This window comes from Gekko japonicus, unplaced genomic scaffold, assembly GCF_001447785.1.
Source record: "Gekko japonicus isolate JY-2015 unplaced genomic scaffold, Gekko_japonicus_V1.1 scaffold3850, whole genome shotgun sequence".
In the NCBI taxonomy this organism is placed as follows: Eukaryota; Metazoa; Chordata; class Lepidosauria; order Squamata; family Gekkonidae; genus Gekko; species Gekko japonicus.
In genome coordinates this window covers 1,852-13,690 of record NW_015171619.1, presented here as the reverse complement: position 1 = coordinate 13,690, position 11,839 = coordinate 1,852, and the positions used below count along the sequence as shown (strand labels likewise).

The window sequence follows — 11,839 nt, the reverse complement described above, 5'->3', positions numbered from 1 at the left end:
GTGGAGGAACGAGGAGTGACGCCCACCGCCGAAGCCCCCTTTCTTCTGACCCTGTGGAAATCTTGCTCAGCGGCCCCTCCGGTTTCGAAGATACCGGCCAATCTTTGCCCGCTAACTTTAATGTCTCAGTTAGACTCCCTTCAAATTTGCAGCAAAGCTCCCTGAGAAGCAGGAAGCCAGCAGGGTTAACATTCCTATTGGATTTTTTTTTTTGATTTCAAAGTTATCAAAGGATAGCACTGCCTTTCTCTTTTGCTACAATATAAAAGGACTTGCCCATCAGCAAAGGTGTCTGGAGAGTCATTCTCTCACAGTAAAGAATGTTTTGCAGTTGCCCACTAGAGACCCCTGGCCATTAATTTTATTTAATTTCAGTGTTGGAAGGGACCACTGAGGTCATCTAGTCCAACCCTCTGCCAACACAGGAACTACAACTATAGCATCCATGACAAGTAGGTATCTAATTGATACTCAAAACCCTCCAATGATAGAGAATCTGCCACCTCACAAGGGAGACTATCCCAGTCTTGAACATACCTCATCGTCAGGATGTTCTTGCTCGAATTTAGAGGAAACCTCCCTTGATGTAGTTTATATCCATTAGTCTGAGTGCTGTCACCCAACACTGCTGAAAACATATCCACCCCATCCTCCACGTGACATCCCTTAAGACTGCGGCTTTTACAAGAGGGTGAAATGACACGTGACATTGGGAGAGGGATAATTAGGATTTCCTGCAAGACATCTTCAGAGAAATTGAGGCCATGGCACGGGAAAGACGGGCTTTTAAAAATTCTTTGTTATGTTGTTGTTTTTATTGATCTATCCTACCTGTTTGTTACATTCCCTACAGGGTGAAAATGCACCAATATGACAGCTGTATGTTTTTTTCATGTGGGACAAATAGCATGGGGGGGGGGAGGAGGAAGAGGAGATTGGATTTATACCTCCCGCCCTTCATTTGGAGTCTCAGAGCAGGTTACAATCTCCTTTCCCTCCCCCTTCCCACAACAAACACCCCATAAGGTAGGTGGGCCTGAGAGAGCTCTTTTGAGAACTGCTTTTAAGAGAACGGCTCTGAAAGAACTTGTGACTGACCCAAGGTCACACCAGCAGCTGCGTGTGAAGGAGTGGGGCATCAAACCCGGTTCTCCCAGATTAGAGTCCATCGCTCTTAACCACCTCAACCAACTGGCTCTCCAGGGCGAAGGAGGGAAAAGATGGCACACTTTAAAAGGGGAAAGCCAGAGCAGACTTTGAAAGCTTCGCAGTCAGGGTTGACAATTCTGGGTTAAGAAATTCCTGGAGATTTTTGGGGTGCAGTCTGGGGAGGGTGGGGTTTAGGGAGCAAAGTGACCTCAGCAGGATACAATGCCAGAGAGTCCACCTTCCAAAGCAGCCATTTGCGTCAGGAGAAATGATCTCTGTAGTCTGAAGACCTGTTCCAGCAGATCTCCGGGTCCCACCTGGAGGGCTGGCACCCTATCAGCCGCCTCTCTCTTTAACTCCCCACTAGATTCTGACCACTCCACACTAATTAACCCATGGAATTTACTGCCACAGGAAGTGGTGGCGGCTACAAGCATGGACGGCTTCAAAAGGGAATTAGATAAGCATATGGAGCAGAGGTCCATCAGTGGCTATTGGCCACAAGGTATAGATAGGGGCTCTGGGGCAAGGGATGCTCTGTCATCTTGGTGCTTGGGGGGGGGTTAAACGAGCGGGGGCCTCTTGTGGTCCTGGCCCCACTGGTGGACCTCCTGATGGCCCCTGGTATTTCACGCCACTGTGTGACACAGAGTGTTGGACTGGATGGGCCACTGGCCTGATCCAACATTGGTTTCTCTTGTGTTCTTATATGGAGCAGAGGTCCATCATTGGCTATTAGCCACAAGGTATAGATAGGGGCTCTGGGGCAAGTAATGCTCTGTCTTCTTCGTGCTGGGGAGGGCTTCTAATGCCCTGGCCCCACTGGTGGACCTCTAGTATTTTTGGCCACTGTGTGACACAGAGTGTTGGACTAGATGGGCCATTGGCCCAATCCAACATTGGCTTCTCTTATGTTCTTATTAGAGGGAATTGGATAAGCATATGGAACAGAGGTCCATCACTGGCTATTGGCCACTAGGTACAGACAGGAACTCTCGGTCTGGGGCAGGTGATGTTCTGTATTCTTGGTGCTTGGGGGGGGCAACAGTGGGAGGGCTTCTAGTGTCCTGGCCCCACTGCTGGACCTCCTGATGGCCCCCGGTGTTTTTGGCCACTGTGTGACACAGAGTGTTCGACTGGATGGGCCATTGGCCTGATCCAACATTGGCTTCTCTTATGTTCTTATATGGAGCAGAGGTCCATCAGTGGCTATTAGCCACAAGGTATAGATAGGAACTCTCAATCTGGGGTGAGTGATGCTGTGTATTCTTGGTGCTTAGGGGGGCAACAGTGGGAGGGCTTCTAGTGTCCTGGCCCCACTGCTGGACCGCCTGATGGCACCTGGTATTTTTGTTGGACTGGATGGGCCTTTGGCCTGATCCAACATTGGCGTCTCTTATGTTCTTATGTAATTAAAAAAATGTAGCAGGCCGGATTCTGCACTGAAACCCCCTGAAATATAGTTCCAGTATTCCCTCTAGGCTGAGTTAGTGTGAGCTAGCTCACAATTTTCTAGCCACCAGCTCACACATTTCTGTCTTTGCTCAGGAAGGAGGGCTCCAGAGCAAACTAATTTATGCAGTAGCCAAATCGCTCGGTCACAACTTTAATGCCAGGAGCTCACAAAGTAGAATTTTTGCTCACAGGACTTTACAGCTTAGAGGGAACATTGGTTTATACCCACTTGACTTTTCTCTCGTTTTGCATGATTTATTCTGATCTTGCTATTCCAAGGGTTAGAGCAAAGGCACCGACACGCAATCCCCCCACAACCACAAAATCTGACCCACCCACCCCTCTGCCTTCTCACTCACAACGGTCACTGCTCCGACATGTTCGAGCCGATCACGGGGTGGAGAGAGTCGACAGAGAGAGATTATTCTCTCTCTCCCAAAATTCTAGGACACAAGGGCATCCAACGAAGCTGATGGGTAGTAGGTTCAGGGCGGACCAAAGGAAGTATTACTTTACACAGGGAGTGATTCAAATGTGGGATTTGCTGCCAGAGGATGTTGTGGCGGCCACAGGAATAAACAGCTTTAATGGGGGATTAGATAGATTCATAGAGGACAAACCTATCAGTGGCCTCACAAAGTAGAATTTTTGCTCACAGGACTTTACAGCTTAGAGGGAACATTGGTTTATACCCACTTGACTTTTCTCTCGTTTTGCATGATTTATTCTGATCTTGCTATTCCAAGGGAGAGAGAAAGGGACCGACACGCAATCCCCCCACAACCGCAAAATCTGATCCACCCCCACCAACCCCCGCCTTCTCACTCACAACAGGCACTGCTCTGACATGTTCGAGCCGATCACGGGGTGGAGAGAGTTGACAGAGAGATATTTTTCTCTTTCCCCCAAAATTCTAGGACCTGAGGGCATCCAACGAAGAAGGCCTCAGCCTCCATGCTCTGTTGCTGGCCATCCAGAGTAACTTGGTTGGCCGCTGTGTGAGACAGGAGTCTGGATAAGATGGAGCACTGGTCTGAATCCAGCAGGGCTCTTCTGAGGTTCTTATGAAGGCCTCGACCTCTGTGCCATGTTGTTGGTCCTCCAGAGGAACTGGTTGGCCGCTGTGTGAGACACGATGCTGGACCAGATGGACCACTGGTCCGAACCAGTAGGGCTCTTAGGTTCTTATGAAGGCCTCAGCCTCTCTGCCATGTTGTTGGCCCTCCAGAGGAACTGGTCAGCCACTGTGTGAGACAGGATGCTAGACTAGATGGACCACTGGTCTGATCCAGCAGGGCTCTTCTGATGTTCTTATGAAGGCCTCGGCCTCTATGCCCTGTTGTTGGCCCTCCAGAGGAATTGGTCGGCCACTATGTGAGACAGGATGCTGGACTAGATGGACCACTGGCCTGATCCAGCAGGGCTCTTCTGATGTTCTTATGAAGGCCTTGGCCTCTATGCCCTGTTGTTGGCCCTCCAGGGGAACTGGTTGGCCACAGTGTGAGACAGGATGCTGGACTAGAGGGACCCTCACTGGTCTGATCCAACGGGGCTCTTATTTTGTTCTTATGCTTTCTTTCAGCAAACTGGATATAGACTTCCTGTATATGGCCTATGCGGACATCATGGCAAAGGTACATGAGGGATTGACTGCACCCTGTCCCAATTCCTCTATGCGCTGTTGTTGGCCCTCCAGGGGAACTTGTTGTCCACTATGTGAGACAGGATGCTGGACTAGATAGACTAATGGTCTGATCTAGCAGGGCTCTTCTGAGGTTCTTCTATTCTTATCTTTCCCACCCATAAGGGCTAGAAACTTAATCATTTTGTTTTAAAAGGAGGCACAGTCAGGTTCCCAGAAGGCTGCATTCGGCTCCCAGTTTCATAATTGTGTCTCTGCCGCAGCAGCGATACACCATATCCTGGTTCTTCCAGGCAGTGGGAATAAAACCTGGTAGAATACCAACCTTGTAACATAGTTGATGAGTTTGGTCTGGAGGAGAAGTTCCCTCCCGGGGAGCAGGTTTTCGGTGATGAGGTTTTGGTTGGAGCGGACAGCCACGCCGTTGCAGACGCACAAAGAGCAGAGGACGTCTAGGACCTGTGGAGGCAAGGAGGAAAGGGATGCTACGATTTAAGACCAAAAGTGGCACATTTAAAGTGGAGGACAGAGAAAGGAGGAGAAAGGTGCCAATCAGAGGAACTTTGAGCTAGCGGACGGCAACGCTCCCTCTAAGTTGTACAAACTTGTGAGCAAAAATTCTACTTTGTGAGCTCCTGGCATCAAAGTTGTGAGCGAGCGATTTGGCTGCTGCATAAATTAGTTTGCTCTGGGGCCATCCTTCCTGAGCGAAGACAAACGTGTGAGCCGGAGGCTTAAAAGCTGTGAGCCGGCTCACACTGACTCAGCTTAGAGGGAACACTAGCTGATGCGTCCCCAACTCCCCCCCCCCATATATGCATATGTGTGTGTGTGTGTGTGTGTGTGCACCTGGAAGTCATGGCGACCTCTGATGACTGACCCCCTACTGGGGGCCTGGAGGATATTCAGAGAGGTGGCTGAATTAAAGCCTGCCCCCGCCTCCCGACTGCTGGTATTCCTTGGAGGTGGATCAAAAACTGGCTAATAGGAAACAGAGAGTGAGTATAAATGGGCAATTTTCTCAGTGGAGGGTGGTAAGCAGTGGGGTGCCACAGGGATCAGTACTCGGTCCGATGCCTTTCAACTTGTTTATTAATGATTTGGAGTTGGGAGTAAGCAGTGAAGTAGCTAAATTTGCAGATGACACAAAGTTATTCAGGGTGGTGAGAACCAGGGAGGATTGTGAGGCACTCCAAAGGGATCTGTCGAGGATGGGCGAGTGGGCGTCAACGTGGCAAATGGGGTTCAATGTGGCCAAGTGCAAAGTGATGCACATTGGAGCTAAAATCCTAAATATAAATACACATTGATGGGGTCTGAACCAGCAGAGACTGACCAAGAGAGAGATCTTGGAGTCGTAGTAGATAACTCAATGAAAATGTCGAGACAGTGTGCAACTGCAATTAAAAAAGCCAACACTATGCTGGGGATTATTAGGAAGGGAATTGAAAACAAATCAGCCAGTATCATAGAAACGACGGCTGAGGGGTGACATGATCGAGGTTTATAAGATTATGCATGGGACGGAGCAGGTTGAGAAAGAAGTCCTTTTCTCCCTTTCTCACCATATAAGAACTCGTGGGCAATCAATGAAATTGCTGAGCTGTCAGGTTAGAGCAGATACAAGGAAGTACTTCTTCACCCAAAAAGTGATTAAACTTGGAATTCACTGCCAGAGGAGGTGGTGGCGGCTACAAGCATGGACAGCTTCAAGAGGGGATTAGATAAGCATATGGAGCAGAGGTCCATCAGTGGCTAATAGCCACAAGGTATAGATAGGGAATCTGGGGCAAGTGATGCTCTGCATTCTTGGTGCTTGGGGGGGGGAGGCAACACTGGGAGGGTTTCTGGAGTTCTGGCCCCACTGCTGGACCTCCTGATGGCACCTGGTATTTTTGGCCACTGTGTGACAGAGTGTTGGACTGGATGGGCCATCGGCCTGATCCAGCATTGGCTTCTCTTATGTTCTTATATAGAGCAGAATTCCATCAGTGGCCATTAGTCACAAGGTATAGATAGGAACTCTCAGCCTGGGGAAAGTGATGCTCTGTATTCTTGGTGCTTGGGGGGGGGGGCAACAGTGGGAGGGCTTCTAGTGTCCTGGCCCCACTGCTGGACCTCCTGATGGCCCCTGGTATTTTTGACCACTGCGTGCCAGAGAGTGTTGGACTAGATGGGCCATTGGCCTGATCCAGCATTGGCTTCTCTTATGTTCTTGTTTAAAATGTTGGCCTTTTGAATTGCTCTTTCACATTGTTATCAATCTCTGTTCCTGAATTACTTTGCATTTGTTATTATGGTTCTGTACTGGTTTCTACGTCCCCTCTATGGCTTTACTGGTTAGTTTGCGAGCTGTTTGTTGGAAAATTTGGAAATAAAAAATATTTTTTTTAAAAAAAAAAATTCTAAACCCCTTTGGATGTTTTGGACCCTGGAAGGAGACTGCCTGGTGCAAATGCGCAGAAGTGCGTTTTTTCCACATGATGTATCGCATGACGATTCGTATCCTGGATCGTAGTACGCGCAATCCCAACCGCCCTCCGAAAGACGCCACTTCAGAGGAGTTCTCTGTGCCTCTCCCGTCCGTCGCAGTGCCTCGTAGGAAGCATGTCCCTCACGGGACAAGGTGTCTCTGTTAGAAAAAAGTGTTGGGAGGGCCAGTGGCATACGCGCGGCTCACCGTACCTTGTGGTTGCGCCCGTGCTTGTCCAACAGCGAGATGATGGACTTGATGTGGTTCTCCTGGATAATGTTCAGCACTTCGGGGCTTTCGATGAGGACGCAGTATAAGACTTCTAGGATGCCTGGAGAAGAAGAGCAAGTTTAGAGACACAGTATTCATCTCCTGCGGTGGCTCAAGTGGTGAAGACGCTGAACTGCAGGCTCTGGAAGGTCAGTAGTTTAGCAGTTCGAGTCCCGAGTTGCCACAAGATGGGGTGAGCTCCCATCTCTAGTTCCAGCTCCTGCCAACCTAGCAGTTCGAAAGCAAGAAATTGCAAGGAGATAAATAGGTACCACTTCGGTGGGAAGGTAACAGCGTTCTGTGCACCTTGGTGTTTAGTCATGCCGGCCACATGACCACAGAAACGTCTTCGGACAGCGCTGGCTCTTCGGCTTTGAAACGGAGATGAGCACCGCAACCCTAGAGTCGGGCTCGACTGGCTTTCGAGCAAGGGAACCTTTACCTTTACTTTATTCGTCTCCTGTCCTGTTGGATCACACCAACGGGACCACAGTGGCCAACCAAGATGCCTTAGGAAGTCCACAACAAAGGCACGGAGCCCAAACCTTCCCCCATTTTAGCTGACCCAGCAATTATCGCCGTTCACAGGTATACTGCCACAGAATGTGGAGGTTCTACTTAGCCATCAAGGCTAAACGGAACCTCCATTAGGTAGTCTCTCCACCACCCCTTCAGACTCCATTGTTCGGATTCAAATGTTATTGTATCCTGTAATCCACTTAGTGACTGACTGGATTTTTTAAATTATACTTGTAATCTACCTTCGGTCCCAGTGAGAAAGATGGACTGTACGTGAAAATTAATAATAATAATAATATGTATTGTAACGTCTTTATTTCTTATTATTATTTAATTTTCAGATACGACACAAAACGATAACAGAAATTCGAAACAGTGTAACCAAGTGTACATTAGACAGTCTTACAACTACTCAAACATATGCAACTAATGCAATATCCATAAAGAAAGAATGACATAATACCGATAATTTATGCTCATTGGAACAAATTATCGGTACCATACCGATAATTTATGCTCATTGGAACAAAGTTTAAGATCAGCGGCACCTTGAAGACCAACAAAGTTTTATTCAAACTGTAAGCTTCCATTTGCAAAGAACGCTTCTTCAGACAAATTGGAATAGAATCTCCTCAAGGGTTACTGACAGGAAAAGAGACGGGGGGGAGGGTTAGGAGGGGCCCCTCAGGGCCAAGTACACAGGGCTGAGCTTGGTTTGTCTTGGGGGTACTGCTGGATTCTAGCTTCATTCTCACAACTCTTTGCTAACTCTTGCATTTACCCGCTAATTTGCTGCTATCCATTGATCTCACGGCCTCCTGATCCAATTTCAGCTTTACATGTGCTACAGGGGTAATTTTGTAGAAAAAGAGGTGCAGGAGCTCATTAGCATAACACATTAGCATAACTTATTTGCATATGCCACACCCCCAGACATCACCGGAAGTGTGTCAGAAGGCAACACCCACCGCTCAGGCTCCGCTTGGACTGTTTTGGATTGCTAGCTATTGGGGGGGGGGGAACATGCAGATCTGTCCTCGCAGAGGAGGGAGAGCTTGTGCCTGAATGAAACTTGGTCTTAAAGGTGCCACTGCACTGTTTTGGATTGCTAGCTATTGGGGGCGGGGAACGGGCAGATCTCCCCTCACAGAGGAGGGAGAGCTTGTACCTGGATAAGACTTGGTCTTAAAGGTGCCACTGGACTGTTTTGGATTGCTAGCTATTGGGGGGGGAGGGAACATGCAGATCTGCCCTCACAGAGGAGGGAGAGCTTGTACCTGAAGGCGGGCTGGGGGGGGGACCGGGCCTGCAACTTACCTGGCTGCTTCTTGGTCCTCGTGGTACGACTGAGGGATGCTGGGAGCAGGGGGTGGGGCTTGTTGCATGTGCCCGCCCCCTGGGCTCCTTACTGCCAGAGCTGGGCTCCCGCAAGAAATGACCCCTGCATGTACATCTTGGCCCTGAGTGGCCCCTCCTAACGGTTCCACCCCCCCCCCGCCTTTTTCCTGTAAGTAACCCTTGAGAGAAGACAGCAGGGCCTGGCGTGATGTGGTCCATGGGGTCGCGAAGAGTTGGACTCGACTGTGCAACTGAACAACAACAACAACAACCCTTGAGAAGATCTTATTCCAATTGTCTGAAGAAGTGTGCATGTGCATGAAAGCTTACACTTTGAATAAAACTTTGCTGCTCTTCAGGGTGCCCGGGGACTCAAACTTCGTTCTGCTGCTTTAGACCAATGTGGCCGACCCACTTGAATTTATGCCCATTGTTCTCTAATTGCCTAATCCAGTATATATTACACTGGTCTATTACTTTGTTTTATAATTCTGTAAGCCTCCTTGAGCCTCAAGGAAGAAGGCGGAAGAAAAAGGAAGACGGATAAAGAAATTCAAGAATAATCATCGACAGATCCTTCCCTTGATGATTTTGCCCAATTGTCGATGGTCTATTTCAGTATAAAGCAGCTTCATGTGTACATGCAACACACACACACCCAAATATCCCCTCCACTCACCAGAGGAGGCCTCCAGCCGGTCCAGCTTGCTGACCAGCCAATCCAGATTGTTGGAGAAGAGGGCGCAGTTGGAACGGTTCCCACGGATTAGCGAGGCTGCACAACGGGACGCAAAAGGGAAGCCGGAGGGGGCGGGGGAGACGGCGGTTAGCATACGGTCAGGGACCGTGGCAAGGTTGATGGCACATATTGATGGCACACTGTCCCTGACAAGACAATTCTATTTGCACTCTTAGGACCTAAACTGGAAGATACATCATATTTCCAGTGTATACAACTACTTCCAAGGCCAGATGTATTTGTGGCCCCAAATAGAAACTTTTTGGTGTGTTATTCAATTCCGTATTGGAACATTCCAATTTTTGGTCCCATTTTATTTATTTATTTATTTAGTATTTATTGTTAATTGCCTTACATGTGTTACAGGGGGACTCTGCTGCTTGTTATGTTTTGCACTATTTGACCTTTGAAGAAGGCCCTTGTGAGCCGAAACGCGTCAGGTCATATACACTGTTCTCTTTTGTGTGTATTTGTAACTTTGTACATTTTATGAGGCTTTATTTGGGCCCCTACTAGGTTTTTATACGTTTTTGTACACTGACTTGTGTTTTTAACTTTTGGCCCTCAATTCGTTTCCTAAACTTCCTTCGGAGGTTTGTGCTTTGTTGGTTTAGATTTACTCCCCCGCTTTTTTGGGGGGGTTATCTTGGACAGGAGCCTGAATTTATGGCTAGGCATACTTTAATAGAGTATAACACACACTGGACACCACACACTGCTGCTATTACTCCGGCTCTTCACGGCCCCTGAATTTCACCCAAGGGGGGAAAAAGGAGGCAAAAAGCCAGGAATACACAGAAAGAGGGCAGATATTTACTAAATTAATAACATCCGCTTGTTTCGCATGAGGTTCAATCAGGGAGGTGAGGCACGTAGGGACTGTTAATTTAATAAATATCTGCTCTGTCTATTGCTCTGCTGGTCTTTTGCCTCCAGAGAGCCAGTTTGGTGTAGTGATTAAGTGCGTGGACTCTAATCTGGGAGAAGTGGGTTCGATTCCCCACTCCTCCACTTGCACCTGGCTGGATGACCTTGGGCAAGCCATAGTTCTGATAAGAGCTGTCCTTGAAAAAGAGCCGTTTCTGTCAAGAGCTCTGTCAGCCCCACCTACCTCACAGGGTGTCTGTTGTGGGGAGGGGAAGGGAAAAGGAGTTTGTAAGCCGCTCTGAGACTCCTTTGGGTAGTGAAGGGCGGGGTATAAATCCAATCTCCTCCTTTTTTCTTGGAGATTGGTTTGGCCGTTTTGTTTTCTCTCTGAATCCTACACCAGGTGTAAACGTGGAAGGTTTCCCCCCCCATCCCCCATCTAGACTTCCAAGACACACTTTTTGGTTTTAAAAAACAACAACGCAAAAATAGTGTCTTGGAAGTCTAGCTGGGGGGGGGGATCCCAGTTGCGTCAAATCAACGTCACACCTCCTCCTCCACTGCTGCTTATATGCAGATCTGCGTGCTAAATATTTAAACTTGTTTTTAGCTGGAACGTCGGGCCTCTCTGATCACGTCAAGGTTTATTGTCTTCTGAACAATTGCTGACCTGACGTTACTGAGAAGGTAGCCCTGTTTTTACAGTCCACGATAAGAGCCTGCCAGGAAATGTTATAGTATTAATTTTCTTTTTTAAATACCACGCAGGTTTTTATATCGTTGGCTTTGTACCCCACTCTGTTCAACGGCTGTTGGTAGTATCTGCACATGCCAATAAAGGTGACTGACCCAACCGACCGGCACACTTTTTGGCCTACAAATCTCACAAATTTAAATCTGGGTGGATTGTCTGCGCAAGCTATGGTCAAATCCAGACCAAACCAGGGCTAGAATCGACCCTTCTTTCTTTCGGCTGCTGGAGAGATTCCTGCGTGCGCATCACCTGCAGGATTGGGACCGGGGGGGGGCTCTCCTTCCCACCAGAAGAGGCAACATCGCTGCCCATTCTGCACAGACACGGCACAGTCACGCCCCCTATTTGGAACACTCCGCTATTAGCATCTCCCTCTTCCTCTACTAATGGGGAATCTGTTGGCCATCCTCTGCTACCAATTTGTTGGGATTCTGTGATTCAGGATCGATGGTCGTATTGCAAACACAAGAGCCACATTAGTAAAAGAAAAATATCTTTACTACAAAACAAAATAAAACATGGGTACGGTACTTTGGATAAAAGAAATAAAATAAAAAGGTTACATACTTGCAGTTACTCTCAGTACTATATGCTAACAGAATCTAATGACCACCCCACTTCCCCAGCCTTCTG

At 48.2% G+C, this 11,839-nt stretch overlaps 1 protein-coding gene across 1 annotated transcript in view; it reads right to left on the bottom strand.

Moving 5' to 3' along the window:
* LOC107117768 (ryanodine receptor 1-like) overlaps window positions 1-9,679 on the bottom strand; it is a 114,834-nt gene extending 105,155 nt beyond the window's left edge. The window contains exons 1-4 of the mRNA XM_015419931.1: window positions 9,526-9,679; window positions 6,932-7,050; window positions 4,572-4,705; window positions 509-678 (exon numbers count right to left, since the gene is read on the bottom strand). Coding sequence (XP_015275417.1) covers window positions 509-678; window positions 4,572-4,705; window positions 6,932-7,050; window positions 9,526-9,679 — 577 coding nt within the window. The remainder of the gene's footprint in view (window positions 1-508; window positions 679-4,571; window positions 4,706-6,931; window positions 7,051-9,525) is intronic.
* Window positions 9,680-11,839: the final 2,160 nt, after the last annotated feature.